This window comes from Fundulus heteroclitus, chromosome 5 (assembly GCF_011125445.2).
Source record: "Fundulus heteroclitus isolate FHET01 chromosome 5, MU-UCD_Fhet_4.1, whole genome shotgun sequence".
Lineage (NCBI taxonomy): Eukaryota > Metazoa > Chordata > Actinopteri > Cyprinodontiformes > Fundulidae > Fundulus > Fundulus heteroclitus.
The window spans coordinates 7,087,269-7,110,930 of NC_046365.1; the positions used below are offsets into that span (position 1 = coordinate 7,087,269).

Consider the following 23,662-nt stretch of genomic DNA (forward strand, 5'->3'; position numbering starts at 1 on the left):
GCATGTACAGGAAGAACATGAAATCTCCATGCAGAAAGACCCAGGGCAAGGGCAGGATTTGAACCCAGGACCTTCTTGTTGCATGGCAACAGCGCTAACCCCCTGTCCAATGTGCAGCCCTTCAATAATAATACCTTCCTTTTTTTTAACCTTGCGGTATGCCATGCGGTATGCCTTACGGTGGACCGTTAGTTGGGAGATATGAATGATTAAAAACAACCTGTCTATGAAAGCGCTTTTTTAAGTGTGATATCCCCTGGTATCACATTTAGATAGGCAACATTTTGTTTTGTATTTGATTTGCATATTGTCGAGCCCAATCATTTAATGTAATGATTATTTTGTCTTTTTGTTCCTTTGTTTTTGCTTTCACAATGATCCAATTGATTTATAATGAGGAGGATTCACATTAAAACAGAGAAATTAAACTCTATCTTCGGGCTTCCAGAGTTTGATATCTACTTGAGCCAGGGGCAATGAGACTGACATTTCCAAAAGCACATGAACGCAGCACACGCAGATTGCCCCGGCCGCTTCACGTTGCTAGGTAACCGTTTGTTTTGCCCACTTCGGCTGTCTGCCAGGTCGAATTCTGTTTGACTCAAAATAAATAAAACGGCGGCGTTATCTTGTGGTATTAATCACCGAGGCGTTTCGTTTGAGCACTTTCTGAGTGACGGATCGGGCGTTTTCGTTTCGCGGCCATGGACGATGAAACGCTAAACATTCCTCAGCTGGAGTTGGAGGCTGTCATCGGCTTTAACGGTAAGGGCTCCTGCCAACGTTAACGCTCATTTGTGGCTCCAAAGGAACCCTAAAGCGACGCGTTTGCGACCTGTTAACGCTTTTTAATTTCTCCCAACCAGTCTGCGTGTTATGCTGTAGACCTGCTGGGCATTTCACCAGCAACCTCCTTGCCTCCTTACTTTGACTGGGGAAACATTTAATGTGGCTCAGGCAGCGCATTCTGCCTCATCCACCTTTAGCCTTCCACTGCAGAGGCGTTGTTTATGACCCTGAAACACTGGGCCCTTAGTCCTTTAATTCAATTACTGAGACTCAGTGAGACGTTATTTTGGAGTAATTAAACAATAAAATATCAGTCTTTACCTTGTTGCTGAATTTTGGTGCTGTTGTTACTAAATATGAGCTTCTTCTGAAACCCCATTAATCCCTCACCAGACTCATAAGCTGCAGAGGTGTTCGCTGATGGCCTCAGAGCTATTCTGGTCTCACCCTGGTGTTTCTGTCTCACTTAAACAGTAAGGAGCAAGAAACTAAACAGTTTAAACAGGCCAAACCTTCCTTGATATAGTGAAGATACTCAATGTGCATCGTATGTAGGGTTGCCAACTGTCCCTTGAAAAAAAGGAATTATCGCATATATATTTAGAAACAGTATGTGCCTAATTAAATTCAGGTTCAAGTCAAATGTTTACAAACGAATTTCAGATACGGAAGAAAAGGCAGAAAAAACAAAGAAAAACAAAACGACAACATCATGTCAGTAGGTTGGAAGACACCACCAGGCCAAGAAGTGTGATTTTTAGATTTTTCAGGGAGTTAGCAACCCTAGTCCAGGCCCGTATTAAGACAATGTGGTGCCCCTGGGCACTATACCTCAAAGCCCCCCCCCCCCCCTTACCCGTGCTGTCCTCCGGTCAAAAACATCAGACATAATCAAGGGGATTTCTGTAATGTAATTTACTATTTACTAACTTACACAACTACATGTAGGCATATGAGCGGTGAGCAATATTCAAATATCTCATTTTAAAATGTTGAAATAAAAAAAAATCTTGATTTATCTATCATTTATTATCATTGTGACATCAGTGTTCACAAAACGAATAATGCATGGTCTTTCAACAATTTCAAGTAAATAATATAACAATTTATGAAAAATATATTTTTAAAGCATGTGTTATGTGGGGGAGAGAACGATACATTCTCAGTATTACTAGTAGTAATTTTAGCCATTTTCAATAGGCATAAATGTGAGGCTGTCCTAAATAATTTCTTACCAGAAATGTCACCTGTTTTTACTAAAACACATTTCCTAAACAGTTTTTAAAAGTAAATCCTGAATGTTTTACATTGTTACAGTTTCTATGAATAGAACAGAAGAAGTGGGACTAGAATTATCCACCAGTGGGGACATTCAAGTCTATCCTGCTAAGGACCCCACCCATGCAGCCCTGAATAAGCAGCAAATGAACAGGATATTAAACTCCCATCTGTCAAGTTATGAAAAAAAAAAGAAAAAAGAAAAACTTGCACCTTTTAATAGGTGTGCTGTGTTTTTTATTGGTGGTATGTAATTTAAGACTGATTCTTCCAGGTCCGACAACACCAATGTCTCGTGTGACCATGCTGATGTATCTGCCCTCATTATCTTGCATTGCTCATCAGGATACGTGCCTTTTGGCCTGAGGCTGCATCCAGACGGGAAGTACCTGATCTATCCTCTGGGAAGTGTTATTATTCTGAAGAGAATCGAGGATGGCAAGCAGGAGTTCCTGCACGGACACTCAAACAATGTATCCTGCTTTTCTGTGTCCAAAAGTGGATCCTACATGGCCTCTGGGCAGGTCAACTTTATGAGCACTAAGGTACCCATCTTCACGAGACCTTCTTGCCTTACAGAGTTTTTGACCTTCTCCAGTTACAGCTTCTCTTGTCCGCAGGCAGCAGTGATCATCTGGAACTATGCGGAGAGAACAATCCACGCCCAGCTGGTGCTCCACAAGGCTAAGGTCGAAGCAGTCGCCTTCTCCCCCAATGACAAGTACCTGGTGTCTCTTGGGGGCAAAGATGATGGCAGGTAAAAAGAAAAGCCTTAAAAGATTTAGAGCCCTTTAAAATCCAAACGGCATGCCGGAACAAGAGCTGCAGGAGGAACATCTGATGAACAGGACACATGCGAGGTGTTTGCTGTGTGTTTCTTAGCATCGTTGTATGGAATGTCCAGACCAAGCAGGCCATCTGCGGGAGCGCAGCTTCAGCCTACGGCGCCGGCCACTGCCTCACCATCCAATACTCCAACACCGACGACAACATCTTCACGTCGGGTGGCAGGTGGGTGGACGGTGTCTCCTCTCATTCTGTGAGAATTAGGCATGTTCCTGTGGCATGACGATGTTAAAAATAACACAGATTCATGGCTCTGATAGGATTTCTGTAAAATACAGAGTACAACACTTGGGATTTTACAATGTGATTTAAAAAACAACGTATTCATTAGTTCTGATTGGTCCAAGAACGATTAAGTTTTAATTATCTGCCCAATTTTACTTCTATTTCCATGTTGAAAGGTAAAAAAATGACCAGTCTGACCTTAACATCAAACATAGCTGCCTAGCGCATAAAGTGTAGTAAAAACGTAGATATAACAGAAATTCTTTGCAACTGTTGATTTGTATCTCATTAAAGTGTCCACACACACCAGACCGTATAATCTCTATTGGTACCCCATTGCCACAGTGTTTGAAGATTCAACATGCAGAAAACACAACGTTATTAGCTTGATTTGCGAGTAGCAGTTAGTCTGGTGACCGACTAAGCAATGAGGAAATCCCAATGATTGTCAAACTGTATGTTTGAACTACAAACGGTAGCTATAGGCACATCTTCCTGGTTGATTGGCGTCCATTAGGTCACATCTAATACGTTTAGGCTCACCTTCCATACAACAAAAACATTTCTTGTTAGCCCCATTTAAGGCAACCCATTGGTGTTTGTACCAGAATTTGAACAATTAAGTTGGCTGGAACGTTTGCTGTTTATTTTAATACATAACCTTAGAAATCTAGACTAAAATCCCGATAAATTGAAAGGTACTTAAGCTAGGAATATTTTCCGTGTTAGTGTTTCTGCTCTCCATAGGTCAACACAGTACAGCAAGCTGATCAGTTAGGTAATTAGCTGGGCTGGCGGTGCTTGTAGCCAAATAGCTTAACAAACATCCCGCCCGCAGCTTGTCAGGTGTCTGGAAAGTATTTCCATCCAGCCGAATACAGCTTTCTTGTTAGCAAATGAAATGTTTAAGAGCCCACTTTTTGCCATCTGACTCGCAGTCCACAGCAACACTTTACTCTACGCTCCGGTCGGAGTAAACCGATTGTTGCTCCGTCACTTTCTCTGACATATTCCTGTGTAAGGTGTCTCATTACGTAACTTACAGCAGTTGGAACAGTCTGGCATAATCAAACCTTGGTATATGTGGTAACAGACCCATGCCTGTCTTTTTAAGCAGCAAAATGTGTCTTATTGGTCCTGCTGTGTGTTTGGCAGCGGAACACTGCGGGTCTGGGAGTTGGACCTTGCCAACAGAAAGATCTGGCCCACTGAGTGCAGGACAGGCAAGCTGGCAAGGACTGTGAAATGTATAGAGGTAACTTTGATGGCATTGTCTGGAGATCACATGGTCAGTTAAAATTTAAATATTGTGGGTATTATAAGAGGAAAATTTGAAAAAAAAAAAAAAAGGGTATATCTCTCTCCGCATAGGGATCCTTTCACTTCAGTTTGTCCAAGATGTATATCACACCAGATATGTTAAAAATCATTTCTCACTTTTGCACAGATTTCAGAGGATGATAATTTTATGTTCTGTGGCACTACAAGTGGGGACATAATGAAAATCAACATGAAGATGAAGCTTCTGAATCACTGTGGTCCAACTAAAGTAAAGTACAACCTGGTAAGTCGTTACAGTGGAAGCCATTTAGTCGCTCATTTACATCCTGCCTGAGAGTAAAGTTGTCCTGATAAAACCCTCATTTAGAGGGACAAGCATTCACTCATCTCAGCTATTTCCATGTGAACGAATAAGCAGTGATGAATTATGGGAATGATGCAATTTGGTTTACATGGTGTGAATCCCGTACTGCATTACTGGATGTGTTTTTGAAGTCTACATCACAGCCTGCTAACCCTAATTTAGTCTATATTAATCCTATCAGAACTCAGCTTCCTAGTTAACTTAATACCCGGTGCCGTTCAGTGGTACTCTCTAGGGTTTCAAAGTATTGTGCCGTCACTGCCAACAACTTCTAAGTATTTTATTGGGACTTGATGTGTCAAACATACATAATGGTGCATAGTTTGGAAGGCATTTTGTGACTTTTAACATTTTCTTACAACTAAAACTCTAAATTTCTTTGCAGCTGTCTGATCCAATACTATCAGGAATGATTGTCTCTTCCAGGATTGCCCTCTGTTCATCTTCCTGTTACCTCTAATCGTTTTCCCCATCCCTAAAGAAACGCATCCCTAAATCAGGATGCTGCCACCCTTGCGGCTGCCATGTTCAGTTAGTACACTTTTCGTCATACGTGTTGTCTTGAACTCGGGTAAAAAAATTAAATGTTCAATTGCGTCTGACCAGAACCCCTTTATCCACATGTTGGCTGTGTCTCCTACGTGGATTCTTGTAAACTCCACAGGCCAAGTGGAGTGCCAGACTCATAGTCGTCATATGAACAGATTCCTCCATAGGAGCTTTGAACCTCTGCAGCTCCTCCAGAGACCTGTGGGCTGATTCTGTGAGCGTTTTTCTTTTCCTACAATGTCGGTTTAGGAGCACGGACATGTCTAAGGGATGGTTTGCAGAGGGGCCACACATTCTGTGGAATAAACGGAACAGTTAAATTTTATAAGTTCTCCAGAATTTTATCCCTGACCAATATAGTGTGCTCCTTTGTCTTCATGGTGCCGTCTGTTCACTCTTGTGCTCTAACAAAAGGTGACGTGGTCCGGGAGTATACTTTTCAAAGCATTATCTTTTACATATTGATACAGAATAATTAAAAATCCTTCTGCATTCTATTCAGGGTGTCAATGTCCTCAAGCTGTTGGACTCTGGAGACCTGCTTGTTGGCTCTGGATCTGGCACCTTGGCTCTGTGCTGCAAGAAAACTTTCCAAGCTCTCAGGTGAGTGTGACGCTGGCATCGTTTGCATCATCCTCCAGTAAGTAGAGCAACGCTGCACAGCGCGACCTGCCAGTGCCACCGTGTCCCTAACGCAGACCCTTCTCGTTTCCCACCTCCATCCCCCCCGATAGGCAACAACAGCTGGAGAAGGCGGTCACCTCCATCGCCGCCGGCGACCTTGGAGAGCAGCTCTTTGTCGGCACAGAGGCGGCTCACATCTACCGCCTCACTTTTATGGATTTTGAAGCCGAGCTCATCTCCACGGGCCACAGGAGCGCCGTCAAGGACATAGCCATTCCCTTGTAGGTTTTGATCAGGCGGTCCAGGCTGGGGGGGAGGCAAAGACATCTTAGTCGACAAACACCTTTTGTCTGAAAATAGTTTTGAGCTCAAGTTTAGTCTGTGGCGTCTACGAGTGAACTCCCACCGAGAAGCAAAAAATATCAGCGCTCTATTCGAGCGTTCAGAGTTATTGAAGTTGTCAGAATTTCTGCTTCCCCGCTGTTTTCTCCGTGTCTGGCAGGAGTCTGAGAGGGCGTGTTAGAAGAAAGCAGCGACGCATCAGACACTGTCGCTGTCCTTCGCTTCTTGTGTCGGCCTGACTCAAATTTACATTTAGACACAAACAGAGTTGGTTCTCAATTACAGCCGCAGCAGTTACTTTATGTCCCTATAACAGGTTCTAATGGTGCATTATTCCTGCAGGTTTTACAACATAGGTGTCAAACTCATGCCAGGATAATTATATTTGGCTCACAAAATAACTCCAAAGGTTTATTAGAGCTAGTCCGCTAGTAGAAAGCACATGGACCATTAATACTACAAATTCCTAAATGCTCTACTTGTGCTCTGCTACATCAGTCAGGATCCACACGCTCCCTTCCCCTCCTCTGTGTACGTTCAGTAGCGACCTCTTGCTTCTACCGGTCACATAGGTAGAATAAGAGACGACAGGTACACTCCTGATCAAAATCTTAAGACCAGTTAAAACAATTGCATGAATTTGCATTTTGTACTGTTGGATCTTAAGAAGGTTCTAAGTAGAGCTTCGAAAAGGGAAAAAAGAAGAAGTGGTAACAAGAGACCAAAAGTTGTGAGCAGGCGAGTTATTGAAAACAACAATTTAACTCCAATAGGCTGTTCACCAGCTGATCAAAAGTTTAAGAACACAGCTAAAAAAGAGAGGAAAAAACCCTCCTAAAACAGAAATTAAAGTGTCAAAACCTGACTCAGTAAGGAGTAGCTCCACCATTATTGTTGAGCACTTCAAAAATTCGTTTTAGCATGCTTGATGCGAGTGTTTCCAAAAGGCTAGTGGGCAATGTTGCTCCAAGTGGTGAAGATGGCTTCATGAAGGGCATGCACTGTCTGGAACTGGTGTCCATTTTCATAAACCTCCCTTGCCATCCATCCCCAAACGTTCTCAGTTGGATTAAGATCAGGGGAAGACGCAGGATGGTCCAAAAGAGTGATGTTATTCTCCTGGAAAGAAGTCTTGGTCAGACGGTTATTGTGAATTGTAGCATCATTACCACACAGACGAGGGCCCTCAGTCATGAGGGATGCCCCCTGCAACATCTGCACACAGCCAGCTGCTGTTTGATCAGGAGTGTATCTGGCTAGAACCAGAGAGCGTCAGAGTAGATCAAAGAGTGAAAACCTGTGCCTGCATTTCTTTAGAATTACTTCAATTACAGGGTTTGGTCACTAGAGGGCGACATACTTATGCAACATGTGTTATGAAGCGGGGCAGAATGCAGGCCTTTTTTACTTTGCTCTCCTACACTCTGTGCCAGTGCCACCTCTCAGTTGTTTGCAACGTGCTCTGAGGAAGACATCAGACTGTGGCTGGTGGGCAGGCCCAAAGAGCTGCTGCGCATCACCGTCACCAACATGACCTGCAACGCCCTGGACTTCATGGCTGACGGGCACAGCATCATCAGCGGTGAGATTCAGGCCGCGCATCTGCTGTGTCTTCAAATGTATTCCTACTTTTTGAACTATTTCAGTTTGTCTCCTTACAATCACAAACTTCAATGTATCTTATTGGGATCGCATGTGATTGACCAACTCAAAGCAGGGCCTAATTGTGAAGTGGAAGGAGAGTGATACATGGTTAGATTTTTATCCCCTCAGTCAGCACATTGTAGAACCACATTTTACTTCAAATGAAGTCTTGTGGGCATGTCTCTACCAGCTTCACGCGTCGACAGATTGAAGCTTCTGCTCAGTATTTTTGCAAAATAGCTCAGTATAATGGAAGCAGAGGATTTGTGAACGGCAGTTTTCAAACAGCACACTGCTTCTAGCAGCATGTTTCCCTGTGGGGATAGTGTGTTTGGGCTAATGTGTAGTTAGTTTTCAGCTACACATGGTGTTTCGCTTTTGTTGTAGTCCAAGAAATTCAGTTTTTGTCTCATCTGACCTGAGCATCTTTGTCCTTCTGGTGGTTTTCTTATAACAATAAGCTACGGTTCTGGCCAGAGTGTTTGCTCATATGCCTTCACACACATAAACCTCAGTGACACCCCTTTCTAAATCTATGGGGTTTGTTGTGATTAAACCTCCTCTGGAAAGGGGTTTCACAAGGTTTTGGAGAGTTCATAGGGATTTACGACCGGTCTTCTAGAAGCCCATTTGTGAGGTCAGGCACTGAAGTTGGATGAGAAAGCCTGGCTTGCACTCTTTGCTTTGATTCCTCCAAAAGGTCAGGCTCAAAGTCAGGACTCTCTGCAGACCGGTCACGTTTTTTCAAAGAGAAATTGTTCATCCATGTTTTTGTGAACCTTGCTTTCTTTTCTCTTATTAGAACAGAAAGTGTGGGTTGAGCCAATACTCTGCAGTGGCCATGTTCTTTCCGTTTTAGCTGATGGATTGAACAGTTCTATGTGAGGATGATCCACGCCCGGGATGCTGTTCTGTAACCTGACCCTGCTTTAAGCTTTTCCACAACTTTCTCCCTGACCCCGTCTTACCAAGAGTCAAGAGTATTTTATTGTCGCCGTGCCGAAATTTCTCTTTGGCCACTTCGGTTCACGTTACAGATAATGATAATTATTTGTTCCTTGGTCTCCCGGATTCTGTTTGTTCAATAAAAATCTCTAACAAACCTCTGGGTCCAGAAACAGAACAGCTGGATTTTTACTTTCTTTAAAGTGAAAAAAGAGGGGGTGATAGTGGCACGGGAGCTAGGGAGTTTGTCTGGTAACCAGTGTGTCGCTGGGTTGAACCCTGCTCTGATTTTCTCAGAGGGCCCGACTTTATTTAAGGGTATCAGAGTAAAGAAGATGGAATACAAATTCACACAACACTAATCAGATTTGTTCATATGAAAGCTCCATGTGCTCCACATCACAATTATGCTCAACACGGTCCCCATAAAGCAGAGGTTTGGGGTTGATGGCTCATCCGCCGTGTCCTCAGCAGCGCAGAAGTTACCCGTTTCTACAAAGTCCTTCTTACCCTCACGACAGTGGAGAAATTGATTTCCTTCTGCTCTAGCGTGGAACGACGATAAGATCCGCGTGTTTGGGCCGGAAAGCGGAAGGCTGATGCTCACCATTGACAACGCGCACAGAATGGGCGTGACGGCCATCGCCGGCACCAGGGACTGCAAGAGGATCGTCAGTGGAGGAGGAGAGGGGCAGGTCGGTATTCTAATGCTCACCCTGCAGATAAAACGTTCAGCTCGAGAGACGAAAACAAGAAAGGAGAACTTGTTTCTGAAAATGGGGTCCTCTCTGGTTGCACAGTGAGAGAAATCACTTATTTACAAAATGTTCAGACAATAACAATTTTAAAGAATGAGCTTGTTTCCCGTTTGCAGGTGCGTGTTTGGGAGCTGCTGCCTCACGGCCACCGTTTGGTGGAGATCATGAAGGAGCACAAAGCTGCCGTGTCTTGTGTCAAAATCAAGAGCGACGACAAAGAGTGCGTCACGGCCAGCCTGGATGGCGTCTGCATCATCTGGGACTTGGTGTGAGTAGCCCATCTGGAAACTACGTCACACACACATCACAGGAAATGATATATACACACACACACACACACTTCCATCCTTATTTAATGGACATTGTGACGACCGTGCCTTGTCCTCCATAGGCTTCCATTCATCTTCAAGCGTTATGCTTCTTATATAAATCTTTGTATTTGTACAATTACATTACCAGCAAAATGTAGAGTAGGGATAAGTTACTGAAACCACAACAAATTTGATTCCCGCCGAGCTCAGGTGAGGTGGAAAAGCTGCGTAAGGGCGTGTTCTTTCATTACAGCTTCAATTAAACCATCACTACAGAATTCATTGGCCATCCCCAGAGATGGAGTCAGGAAAAGTATAGAATTGAAGTATTATCTGGGTCAGGATAGGCAGGATCCGTTCATCCGAACATGCATACGAATTTAAACTTTGGTCACTTTAGAAATACGCAGCGATTCTACAGAGAGCCTTTGTATTTCTGGAAAATAAAAGAAAAAGGAAAGTAATAGATGGAACGAGAACTCTAGAAGTTGTAGTTGAGAAAAATAAAGAACTTTTTCATGAGAAATGTGAAGGAATCCTTTAAGTAGGCTGGGAAACAGTGGCCTCCTTCTGTCTGTAATGAGAATGAATGCTGATGTTGTGGTTCTGTTTCTGGCTTGTAGAGGATGCGTAAAATAAAGAGGATTTATTATACTTAATAATTTTAAACAACATCCTCCGCTCTGTAAAGAAAATCTTCATTATCTCCAGCTGTGGCCACCTTTTCTTCTTTGTTTTCCTCAGTAAACTCTTTATCAAGCACAGGGAATTATTGATTGACTTTGATTATTGTTCCTTAGAGAAAAAAGACTTTGTCTGACGCCATATTCAGGCTGACCCCACCCATTCGGTGTTTTAGAGCTACCTTCAGTAGGTTTTCCTGGAAGTGATACCATGAAGAGACTTGACTGTGAGGGCTTACTTTGTTTGAAATTTGCGGGCTATGCTTGATGATTAGCTTAAAAGCACATGAGTAAACCTCCTTCTCCTGTCTGCTCCCTTTGAACTGTTCAACTCTTCTCCCAATGTCTCCCTGTTCAGGCGATTTGTTAGCCTTCAAAGGATGATCGCCAACACGCTTTTCCGGACCGCGTGCTACCATCCAGATGAACACCAGATCATCACCAGTGGAACTGACAGAAAGGTGTGTTCACAAGCTTTTAAGAACGTTTTAAAACGGGTTATAGTTACAGTGTCCTGCAAAAGCGTTCACAACCCATAAAGCTTTTCACATTTCTTTACATCACAACCGCAGACTTCATGGTATTTATTTGGGATTTCATGTGACTAGAGCCCCGTGAGAGGTTCAAACCTTCAGATATATTTTTAGAACCTAATTCTACGTTTTACCTCTCCACTACTTTCTCCCTGACCTGGTCTCAAAGTTTCTTCATAACAAACCTCGGGTTCTAAGGTGACATATGGAGACAACTGTATGTTGAATTGGATTTATTTATTTTTTTCGAGGGATCAGACCAACGTCCTCGTCTCAGCACCAGAGAAGAATCCCCACAGCATGATGCAGCCGACACTATGTTTCTCTGTCGGGGCGGGGCATGTTTGTAGTTGTGCTAAGAATTCTGTCTTTCTAAATGTGCAATAGTTTGACGTTTGTGGCTGTAAAGTGAAACGGTTATAACAGGGTTCCCACGGGTCCTTGAAATCCTTGAAAGTTTGTGAATCTGAAAAAATAAATTCAAGGTCCTTGAAAGTCCTTGCATTTTTTTGTGGGGTTGAAAGTTCACACGGATGACGACTCATGTGTCATTATTTTACTACCACACGATCTTTTAAAATTATGTTGATTCCGCAGACTTTTAATTTGCAAAAGTATGTTCGCTCTTCTTCGTTAGTTGGTAGGCTATGGTTTAGGCCTACGTGCGTCCAATAGGTTACATTCTCGCAGTGTTACCAACTCAGCGACTTTGTCGCTATATTTAGTGACTTTTCAGACCCCTCCATCAACTCTTTTTCAAAAAAGCGACTAATGTACATCTTATATGTAATGTAGTATGGCATAGCCATGTACCGTGGATATAAATGTAGGCTATGAATATGATCAATATCAATGTAGGCTATAAATTAAGTCCACTTTCTTGCATTGCTTCTGACCCAACAACTTCTATGCCGTTTAGTCTTTTATTGAATTTGCATTGTATTAAAATATGATAACCTAATTCAGCGGTCACAGTAGGTAAATGCCGCCACGTGTGGTCCTTGAATTTGAGGAAATTGGTCCTGGAAAGTCCTTGAAAGGTCCTTGAATTTGACGTTCACCAAGGTGTGGGAACCCTGTTATAAGTGTATGAATAGTTTTGCAGACAGCTGTGATCATTACATCGATTTAAATGGTAAGAGGGCTGAACGCTCACAGCGCTTTACAGTAGAGCCACATTCACCATGCAAGCAGATACCCACCGATATGGAGAACAGTTGGCAGGTTGTTTATGCAGCTTGCCCAGAGGCACAGACATGTGGCAGTAAAGGAAGCTGGATGTGAACCTTTAACTTTCCCATTGCAAGACAACTTCTCTCTTGCCCTTTGGCCATAGGCACCCCTCTTATTAAGTCAGCTGGTGATGTTTAAATGCTTTTCTTTTGGAGGGGGGGCGGGGGGGGGGTTACAACTCAGTTTGCAGGCATGAAAGCAAAAATAAGCAGTTTATGATCGTGTAATAATCAATCATGTAAAATGGCCCACATTCACAGCCGAGGTGCATCACCGTGCTGTGTTTGTCATTCAGCGTCTCCATCCAGTGTGCCTGTGCTTGCCTCCTCTGCTCCAACCCTCTCTGGTTAGAGCGGCGGGGCAGAAGCACGGTAATAACCTTGCACAATCACGCACACCAGCGTGTCAACACGTCAGCTCCGATGCCTCGCTGTTTGTTCCTCGGCTCCGCGTACGGCGATTAAGCCATTGGCGCTGGCGACTGGCAACAGGGGACAAGGAAAAAAGCAGGTTTTATTTAGTGAGTGATTGTGATTAACTGGGTACCGCTGATCTGCATCGGGTCAAACACGCTTGTAGGAGAGCGAGACACTTCGCCTCTAATTGCGTGCTTCACCCTCATTCCTTGAACCCCGCCACGCGCTGCACCCATGTTGCTGCCTCCGCTGCATGCAGAGAGGTGAGGACAAGTTGTGCTGATTAAAGCGTCACTGTGTGTTGGATGTAAGTGGAGAGCGAGCGAGATGGAGGCATTCAGAGAGGGAGGGGAGGGGAGTGGGGGTGTTTGTGCCTTCCTGCGGATGTGCATGTGCCACCCAAGTGCCAGCCAGATCCACCATCTGCTCATTCCAAGACACAGGCACTCTGTGTGAGACAGCAACGCTCTCTCTCTCTCCTCTCCTGCGTTTCAGCCGTTCCTCACCTCCCACCCTCCCTCTGTGGCAGATCGTGGGGAGGGAACCGGGAAAAGTAGCCAAAAAGTGAAAGAAACGGGTTTTAGGGTCACAGACAGGTTGCATTTGGAGAGAGAAGGGCTGATCCTAGTAATCAGAATGCTCTTCAGTAAAGGGAGACTATATGATCAATACGGACATAATGATGCTATTTCTACCATCCATAAAATAATCAAATTTTATTTCGTACACTTTGATTATTTGATGCAGGATTTCGCAGGCAGAAATCTTAAAAGCAAACGTGGGTTTCTCTCAGAAATAGTTCAGTCTTTTTAAAGAGAGGGTCTGGAAGAGTGTAAGGAAAATATGTCTTACTGCATACCTCTTGCTGTTTTCATTTAGTATAAATCCAGCTTAGGTGATCCAGGAAGCTGAAGCTAACTGCTGGTCTGAGACCGAAAGTCAAACTAGACTTCTACCATTAAAACAGCTCCAATATCAAAAATGTAAAAAAAAAAAAAAGTGGTTAATGAAGATTCTGTTACCATTTAAACAGTTGTTACATCTGCATTGATGTGTTTTGTTTTCACAGAGAAGAAGCTAATTTATGTGGGAATGGAGGCAGGGGTTGGCGTGCCACCTCCGATCTCCCGGTGTGAAACGTACTGAAAGCTGAATATGGAAAGCATTTCCAGTCAGAAGTAACTTTCTGGTGTAATAGGAAAGTTCTATAAAAAGCTAAACTATTATAGTGCTTTAAGTAACTAGTACTTTATTCATTCTTCCACTGCCTTACTGTTTTACTAGGCAGTTGCTCTGACTCCATTCTCTCTACTTGTTCACAAAGGGAAGTCAATAGTGGCGCACCGCCTGCTGCCTCCATTTCCACTGTAAATAATCATCCGAGTGTGAATGACCGCTCAATGCATACAAGATGATTATTTAAACTTTTTAAAAAGTTTCCTTCAGATTTATCGCTTCATTAACGTTGTGTCGGTTTGGAAATGATTCTTAGCCTTGTTCCACTTGAAGCCGTTAGCTTCAGCCTCAAGTGCCAAATAATCTGGATTTATACAAAATTAGCATGCCATGAGTGATATCCGCTGCAGGAAGGATTAACTGCTCGCAACACATCTTTTAACACGTCAAAAATCGTGAATTGCTCCTTTAAGCAAACCTTACTGTTTTAGAAAAGGTTAAATCTCACCCAGTAACTAAGTAGGTTCTGAAATGTAAGACCAAATAAAGATAACAATACTTCCCTTCTTAACAAGGTATACCACCAGGATCAATTTTAGGTAAATAGTTTTTATTTACTTGTACATTCAAAGTAATTCTTTATTTGAGGTTTAATGCCAAACGTGCATGTACTGAAAAAGTGCATTTTATTTTTAAAAATACAAACAAATTTAAAATGTAATACAGCACTATGCTTAAAAAAGGTTGCAGTGAGGAATGTGCACCGTTGCATTACATTGATCCTTGTCCTGATTGTTTAGGAGTTTATTTATTAACAAAGGTCTAAAAAGGAATGTCTGTCCTTTTACCGTTCAACCAATCTGTTTTTACGAGTCTTTTTTTTTCTTCTTGTTGTCTTCCAGGCAGGGACGAGAACCTGCCTAAAAGTCTAAATAAGAGACAGATCTAGACATCAGCAATCAGCGACACATGCATACTTGACTTTAGCTCTACCGTTTAAAGTTGTGTACACTTAGTTGTGGCCTTGTCTTTGAGTAAAAAGATGTCGCTTCTCGTGTCTTTCTAAAATTCTCATAAATGCCTCTGTATCAATAGCATTGTGCAAGTTATCTAACACTGACTTTTTGAACAAGCGTTCATTGGTTAATTTGATGCACCATGGTTGAAGTTAATATCTGGTTTCAGCTTTATGGTATTTTTGGATTTAATTGTGGTTTTTGTTAATTGTTTTCTGCATGACTCTTTCAGTTATGTGCCTTTATTGATTAAGTTGTCATCACGATATTTTGCGTCCATAATCCAAGTTTCCTGATAGATTCCAGAATTGATATAGATGTTTAGAGACTTACATTTTTTTGCCAGAAAATTTGAGATTATTGAAGGGGAGATATGATGCTTTTTAGTTGTTATTTTGACATTGGTGTCATTCAGTAGTGGGCTATATAAAGTGGAACTGCAACACTTTGGTCTGAATTCCTCATTAATTTACCCTCACATGACTCCTTTTTACCCCTGAGCTGAGACATGTCTGAGAGCAACCTGTTTTTGTGCTGTCTCTTTAAATCTAAAGGGGGCACTACATTACCCACCATCCTCCAAATCGCATGTCATTCCACTTCACCCCATCCTTCACCTTTTGGTATTATGCCAGGGGGACATCGTAATGAACAAACAAAAGTTTTTACTTATCCACTTGTAGCTTCAGCTTCCTTTAACAATCGCTCCAACAAAAAAAAAATGGCAGATTTACAAAATTGGTAACCTGGAAGTTTATGACCTTTGTTTAGCAGCTCTGCAGCAAATACTGTGAGTTAACAGTTAAAAAACATAACAGAAAACAGGAAGGCCAGAAAAATATGGCACAACAATAATACAGATATATCTAAGTAGCTCCTGGGTCACGTGAAACAATCTCTGAAATCCACTTTGGTCTTATTTCGTTCTACAGAGCCCTTCTTCTTCTTCTCTTAAACTTATATGCAGTTTGCTTCTTGCGACTCTCGTCCATGTTCAAAGTATACGGTGAGAGCAGCGGAGCTACAATGAACACCTAACATCGAAGCTAAATGCTAAGCTAACCGGATACATAAACACCAGAAGTGCGCATGCACAGCCAGCTAGAGGAAACTCAGAAGGAACAAGTAGGTTCTGTGGCGTTATGTGAGCGCGTCAGAATGATTGATATATGGGACAGCCAATAGATAGAAGAAACCTCTAGAAGTTGAGGGACAGAGGGGGGTGAGTATATAATGTCTATGGGTGAGAGCAGGAACAATCCTCTGACCAATCCTGGGCTCAATTTGAATACCCTTATAGAGCAGGGACTCGCCAAATAGTACAGTCATTGAGGAAGGAGGTTGGTAAAGTAGCCTGTGGTTTTGCCTAGGAACCCTGCAACGTCCCTTACCTGCGCTAAGAAGCCTTAAAGTATCCCACAATCGAGAGAGAAGAGTTGCGTGACATGACATATCAGCTTAGCCCTCTCACAGAAAGCAACGAAAATGTCTGGAGAGAAGAGCACTTTGTAGTTCCTTTTGGGAAGGCTGTAGGCCTGGATTTGACTTGCATCAACCATGTGCATTTCCATCACATGATGACGTCAGAATTAATGGCTGTCTGAAATCACGGTCAGGGAGCAGGAGCTATTATTAAGGGTATTCGGATGGAGCCCCTGCCCTGCTGTTCGAACGGCAGTGATTGGTCAGAGCTTTTACAGGCCTGCAGCTCTCACAAATATCAAATATTTGAACCTCTTTCTTCTGAATACATAATGTATTAACTACTGTCAGGATGGAAGAATGATTTTACCCAGTAAAACAAAAAGTGTTTCTGAACAGGATTACCAACCATAGCTTTAAGGCTTTTCCAAGGAGTATGGCTATTAGATGTGATGGAATATTACCCAGTAAAATGTTTTTGATTTGTTAGGTTAGTGATTTGAACTTTTTTTTTTTTTTTTTGTGACCGGTCTTTCAGTACAAGCACATTCATCTGCCCAATCCAGTGTGCTTAATTATTTATCTGTATGTAAACTCTTCAGATAATCTCTTTCTGGGTGTTATCTGCTAGATCTTATTGCCGTCTGTACCACTTCAATGTCACTGAGAACTGCAGAGGTTGTAATACTGGTCAATTTTAACATGTGGTTGCAAAGATTGGAAGAAAACACAGGAGGTCCAGTGGGCTCCAACTTCTCCACATAAAAATGTATCTGGATTTAGACCTTCTGAAGGTTTCTCTAGCACCTTTGTTTTCCCCAGGCCTGCATCCCTCATTCTTGGCTAAAGCCAGAAACCTCTCTGCGCTGCCTCGATCAGGTTTTTCAGGATTCGTCTGAGTTTAGGACCAGTGACTCTGATGCTCTTCAACAGGCGCAGGGTAGAAGTTCCCACCCTTTGACACTTCTGTCAGGACAGCATTTGTGACATCAGGCACAAATGTTGGACGAGAAGGCTCTCCACCCTAATTTATCCCAAAGGTGCTCTGTGAGGTTTAATTCAGGACTCACACCAACCGTACTCCCAATGTCCTTGTGCTCCTTGCTTTGTGCACTGGTTTACAGCCATCTTGGAGCTGAAGTGACCATTTCCAGACTGCTCTCACAGGGTCAAAAGAAAGCCACAAATCCTGTTCTTATTGCTGGGAGTAGACTCAGTTTTATTTTCTATTGTGCCCAAAGGAAAAACCACATGACCACCTTTTGACAAGGCAAATATGCAAAACCCTGTGGTGCATTTAAATCTGACTGGACTTCATTTATTAAAATAGGCTAAATACAGATAGTCTAATTTGTTAACTTTAAACAATCATTTTGTAGAGCAGGTAAAAAAAATCACAATTGTTTGGTTATGTTATTTTTTTTGTATTTCGTTTTTGGCCCTTGAGTGCTTTTGACTCGACAATTTCGGCCCACGCGGCAAAAGGTTTGGATGATTTAATGTTTATGTGATGGCGGATTGGAATTAGCCCTGGCTTGACTCCAGCTACCTCTCACCTCCCCACCAGCAGCACACATATGCACAAAAATCAGATCACAGATGTAAAAACTAACTTTTCAAGCATCAACTAGACAACAGTCTTAACTTTACTTGGTTAACAACTTAGTTTTGTCTGACGTTTCTGCACTGGTAACTCTTAGCACAGTTATGCCAAACAGACCACCCAGACTTTCTCTAGTTTAAACAAACATCACACAAAAACACACTATTCACTCATCTCTGTAGAGCAGCCCAGGTGAGAAGCCATGAACTGAATCAAGCTCATTTTACTTTGTTACAGAGCAGCTTTCCTTTATCATTTCAATTTATTTTAAACAACTAGTGTCATAAAATACTTTTTTGTACTCATTTCTGTTTGTTGTTAGTATTTTTGTTTCTGAGACCATTCGGGGCGTTCTCTGAGGGTTCTGATGTTTGCCACTGGAATTTAGTATCAGGAAATGCCTCGTCTTGAAACAAAACTGTTGTTTTATTGCTAAACCTGTTGATCCTGTCGGCTACTAACAGAAAATAGTTCTGTTGCATATATGTTTGTTTAGTAGAAGAATAAAAGCTCCTTTTGGTTCATAATCTCAATTCCTTAACAAAACGTCATGATCCACGGCACCAAAGAAGAGCACAAGTGCCCAAGTTTATCGGATTTGAATAATGGGACCGCTGGAATTCTCAGAGGCCGCATAACTTTGAGCTAATTTTTACCCCACATTAAAGGAGAGCAAACAGTGGACGGGATATTTCAGACATGGGTTCACTCGCCGCTTGTAATTAATTTCCTTACGGCCTGTATGGTGGCAGTGTGGATGGGGGCGCTGATGATTCATACAGGTGGGGGTCTCTGAGTAGCTGCAGAAATTAGACGAGGAAAGAGGGAGAGGTCGTGACTGCTGCAACGAGGAAGAGGGAGAAAATGAAGGCTGGGAGAGCCAGCAGGGCAACATTGTTGCTCCAACCCTCATCATGCCGGCAGTGACAGCAAATTGATCTGTTGGTGGCAGATGCATCGGTAGGAAAGCATATAGGCATAATTTATGCCGCATAAATATGAATTTTAGAACCTTTACCTGGTAAAGCCTTCCTGGTTGTGTTGTTCTATGTTAGGTTTTGCATTGTTATTATTTCATTGATTTAATCAGAGAAGCAAGCCAGGGTGAGGACAAAAAAAAAAAATGCTGCACACCTCTCACATCCTTGTTCCGGGGATTTTTATGAAACGATTATTGCTTTGAGAGTAATGTGGAGCTCTACAACAATAAAAAAGTTTTTTTTTTTTTTTAAATCACACATGCCTTTTGTTCCTCTTTTGTTTCAATAACATTTGATATCTCTGTCTCAGGATTGCATTTCTCTCCCTCAATTGGATTCTAACGCAGGGCCTTGGTCAGACAAATGAAACCCTGTCAGGGAGGCTAGGCTCATAAATGTCGAGCTCTTCTGAAGGAACTCGGTGTAAGGAGAAATCTAGCTTTTCTAGACAGCAAACTGTACGCACTCGCAAAAGGATTCTTTCCCATTTTGTTACAATATGAAAACAAGCTTGAATGTATGTTGTTGTCCTTGAACGTGACAAACCAGCACAAGGCAACGTATGATGGTGAAGGGGAAAAGACATATAAAATCAGCATATGCATTTAGCCTCTCTTTAGTCTGACACATCTAACTCGAGTAAAACGAATAAAGTCCTCGGCCTCATTGGCTTGTTCAAGCCTGCTGTTCAACCCGTTATCTGAAAATGGAACGTGTGCAGGATAACCGCATAGCTACACAGACCTTGCGATCCACCTAAGCTGACAGACCAGGCGAGGAGAGCGGTAACTAGAGGCCCGCAGTAACTCTGGGGGAGCTGGAGAGAGCTACGGCTCAGGTGGGAGAATCTGCTGACAGGACTACGATCCGTCTTGCACTCCACCAACACGCCCTCCATTAAAGAGCTGCAAGACGAAACCCGTTGTTAAAAAGTCACAAGAACTGACAAAGTTCACAACGAGACATTTATTAGGGGGAACAGTGAGGAGGAAGACTCCGGTCCGATTAGACCAAGCGTCACCGTGTTTGGGGGAAAAATCTAACGCCGGACATTAGCCTGACACGCCGTCTCCAGGGTGAAAACATTGTGACGTCATCGCGCAATGGGGATCCCTGGTGTTCAGCAGAGACGGGGAGGTAAGTCGGCGTTGATGAGAACAATGAACGGAGCTAAATGCAGAGCGGTTCTGGAAGGCAACCTGTTGGAGGACTTAAGAGTGAGATGGAGGTTCACCTTCCATACAGGATGGTGGTCCTAAGCATCACCTCTGTAGTGTTCAAGTCGACACACAAAACCTTCCCCCTGGAGCCTCGGTAAGAGCGTGGATTTTAGGAACTCACGTGGCCAGCACCTTGCTTGGGAGGTTTAATCAGCTTGTTTGTGTAAATATCAAGAAACAGCTGCTCTTGCTCTGCAGTGATTCGGATGTTTCTGCTGCCTGTGCTGTGAGTACCTTCTGTCCCCATCTGTCTTTTCTAAGCCTTGCTACGTCCGTCAAGCTGCAGGGATCTACATCTGATTCCAATCACCTAGTACCGCTGTAGCCAGCTCATTTACACATAGCAATGAGAATAAAAATGTAAACAGGTAGCAGGGAGCCACACAGGGACTAAGTACACAATAATAGTGAGGTAGCATCCAGATACAGCTTCTTGCCTCGTCTCCAACAGTTAGAGAGTTAGAGAGAACCACATACAAAGTGCTTCTTTTGCTTCTCTCATGTCAGCTTTTCATCCTCAGAGCGAGTCATACAGGTGAATGCACCATAGCTGCCCCTGTAACCTCAGTTTGTCTGTGTGCTAATCTGATTCTCAGGTCACTTACTGGGACGTGTATGACGCCTCCTCCATCAGAGAACGGGAGGGCTCCCAGTCAGGGGCCATTAACAGCCTGCACATCACACAGGACGGCAGACACTTTGTGACAGGTCTGTTGCTCCTGCGTTGGCTCACCAGTGTTACCGATTTAAGCCAGGCTTAATGAGCTTGTTCTCTTTGGTGTATGGTCAGAGGTTTACATATGGTGCCATGAAAAAGTTTTCTTTTGACCCTTACAGATATCTCTTGTAAGGTGAATTGTTTAGCCACATATAATAATTTTGGAACTTTCAGGCTACGCCATCTCAACCCTAAAGCCCTACTTTAACTAGGCCACATCAAAACCTCTGCATTGCTTTTATTTATTTATTTTGCCATTCAGAGTTGGACTTGCTGGTGGGCTTTAGATCATTGCCCTTCGGCACCACTTGAAGATTCTTAGGCTTAAGGTCAAGGGTTTCCTCCAGGATTTTCTAGGAGAGAGCAGGATTCATGATTCCATCAGTTCAACATTCAAAGATTCTTTTTTTTGATTGTGACCGCGTGTTACCGTGGTGAAATTTCTTTTTGGCCACTCCGGCTAAGTTATCTTGATCCATACCGTGAAACCACCACCAGTATGCTGGATTGTAGGTGTGATGTGGTTTTTCTGTGATGCTGTTATTTTTATGCCAGATGGAACGGGATGCAAACCCTCCAATAAAAGTTCCACTTTTGTCTACTTGGTCCACAGAAAACTTTCATCAAGAAGTTTTTGGAGAAAAATATGACATGAGTCTATTTATCTCGTAACTTCTCCATGGATGCCAGTTCTTCCCAGTTTCTTTCTTTGTGTTTAAATCTTGGACACTGATATTCTCTGAGGCCAGGGAGGTCTCCGGTGCTTTAGAAGTTGTTCTGGGTTCATTTGTGAACTCCTTGATGAATCATCAGTTCACTCTTGGAGTGAATCTGAAAAGCACCTCTCCTGAGACTGTTCATCACTGTTCGATGTCCATCTCCTTTAGTGGGTAATAGCTCTCTATGTATGCCTGGGATCTTTGTCCTGCTAGAACGCCCATTTGTGTCTAATCTTCAACCATCTAGCTATCAAACTTAGAATATGTTGAAGAATTTGGATGTTAATTGGATGTCTCTTCTACTTCACCCACTTTGCGCGATACACCAGTACCACTGGCAGCAGATCATCTTCATTAAATCCCACCACCACTGTTGGCACCTGGTAAAGTGATCCTTGCTTTGAAAGCTTTATCTTAACACATGAGGCAAAATATTTCAATGTTTGTCTCGCTGGACATAAAACGGTTTCTCCAAAAGCCCCTCAGCTTGTCCATGTGGGCAGAATAACATTTTAGTCAAGCGTCAAGGAGTCGGTTTTTGCCTGGCTGCCAGCGTCTCTACCCATGTTGATGTTAACAGGGTGTTGCAGCATTTCTAGTTTTGGTGGTCCCCTGCTTATTCTTAACATTTCTTGACCAGCTTCTTTTCCTCACAAAGCAACAGTGGGGATCAGAAGATTATAACCTGGTTTAAACCTTATTAAAGCCTAACCTTACAGAGAATACAGTAAATTCAAAAGTGTGCACCAAAACCTTGCAACATTAGAAATGTACGGGAACTTTTGAGAAAAACTATGATCATCATACATCTGCTCCTGCTTCAGTCCATCAGATCGTGTTCAGATGTTCTGATCAAAAAACAATGATTTTTTTTTAGAAAGGCCTACTGAATCAAAGCGCCTTTAAGGTTAGGAAAAGATTCTCTGAAGTTTCTCATTCCTGATGTTTTTACTACTGCTTGTTTTACTCCTGTACCTCCTCTTCTTTCATGTCATTTAAACCTTTTCTTCTTCTTGTCCTGCCAGGCGGAGATGACAAGCAGGTGAAGGTGTGGGACTACATGCTCGGAAATGTCACCCACGTGGGTGTGCCTCATGGTGCCAGCGTCACCTGCACCAGGATCTGCTCCAACAACCGCATCCTGGTCAGCTCCAGCGCCGACGGAGGCATTTGGCGATGGAAGTTCCCTCACCCTCCCTCTTCCTATTAAACCGTTAGACTAGCCCTTACAATCATCTCTTACAGGTGATTTGCAAATGTTAGCATAGCAATTCTCACAGGTTCCGCTAAGCATTCAGAAAGGATTCAAACTCTATGCAAAGCGAACTTGACTGGACAACAGAGGACGGTGGCTGGATTCACACAGCATTATTAAATGTGCATGGCATTGCGCTGAAGTGTTTTATTGATTTAAATGAGTATAACTGACCACCGGACAGTTAGCCGGCTCTCCGTGTCTCCTGCAACTATTGAAAAATCTGATCCCAAGTGCAATTGTTTATTTCTTTTACATGTGCAGTAAAACTTTGTCAAGTAGATGTGTAGCAACAGACAATGTGACAATAGTCATTTTAAATCTTGAAGTGTTCCCACGGGTAGAGAAGGTGTGGAACCGTCAGGTCCAAAGGTATGAAGCTAGAGTAGGCGGATGCTGGTCAGGAGAATGACTCCCAGGATCAGCTCAAGAGTTTAGTGAGTACAAAACTATCAGGCTGTTAAGGAGGCAGAACAGAGTATTTTTGTGTAAACAAAACACTTGGAGAAGTGAGTTCAAGATCTAGTTGACTGAGAAAAAAAAAAGACTCATAAAATTAAATCCAGTTGTCTGGGAGACACCTCATCCTCTGGAGATCAGTGTTTCTGCATTTAAAAACTACGGAAGGAGCATCATGCTTTCAAAGTGTCTCCCAGCTGCAGGAATTAAGAGGTCGGTCTGTACTGAAGGACTGCAAGGTGTAGTCTGCACAGGGTTCCCATCCTACACTTT

General features: G+C 42.9%; 1 protein-coding gene across 1 annotated transcript; it reads left to right on the forward strand.

Moving 5' to 3' along the window:
- Positions 1 to 546: 546 nt before the first annotated feature.
- cfap52 (cilia and flagella associated protein 52) lies at positions 547 to 23,260 on the forward strand. Its single transcript, XM_036136791.1, has 14 exons — positions 547 to 765; positions 2,413 to 2,612; positions 2,688 to 2,824; positions 2,950 to 3,078; positions 4,294 to 4,393; positions 4,586 to 4,702; positions 5,835 to 5,935; positions 6,067 to 6,237; positions 7,732 to 7,880; positions 9,437 to 9,582; positions 9,762 to 9,913; positions 10,998 to 11,100; positions 20,835 to 20,946; positions 22,701 to 23,260. The coding sequence occupies exons 1-14, from the start codon at positions 705 to 707 to the stop codon at positions 22,883 to 22,885; spliced, it is 1,863 nt and encodes a 620-aa protein (XP_035992684.1). The 5' UTR covers positions 547 to 704; the 3' UTR covers positions 22,886 to 23,260.
- The last annotated feature ends 402 nt before the right edge of the window (positions 23,261 to 23,662 follow it).

Coding starts and splice junctions, on each gene's coding strand:
- cfap52 (XM_036136791.1), top strand. CDS start 705: ATGGACGATGAAACGCTAAACATTCCTCAGCTGGAGTTGGAGGCTGTC. Junction 766..2,412: donor GGCTGTCATCGGCTTTAACG/GTAAGGGCTCCT, acceptor ATTGCTCATCAG/GATACGTGCCTTTTGGCCTG. Junction 2,825..2,949: donor GGGGGCAAAGATGATGGCAG/GTAAAAAGAAAA, acceptor TGTGTTTCTTAG/CATCGTTGTATGGAATGTCC.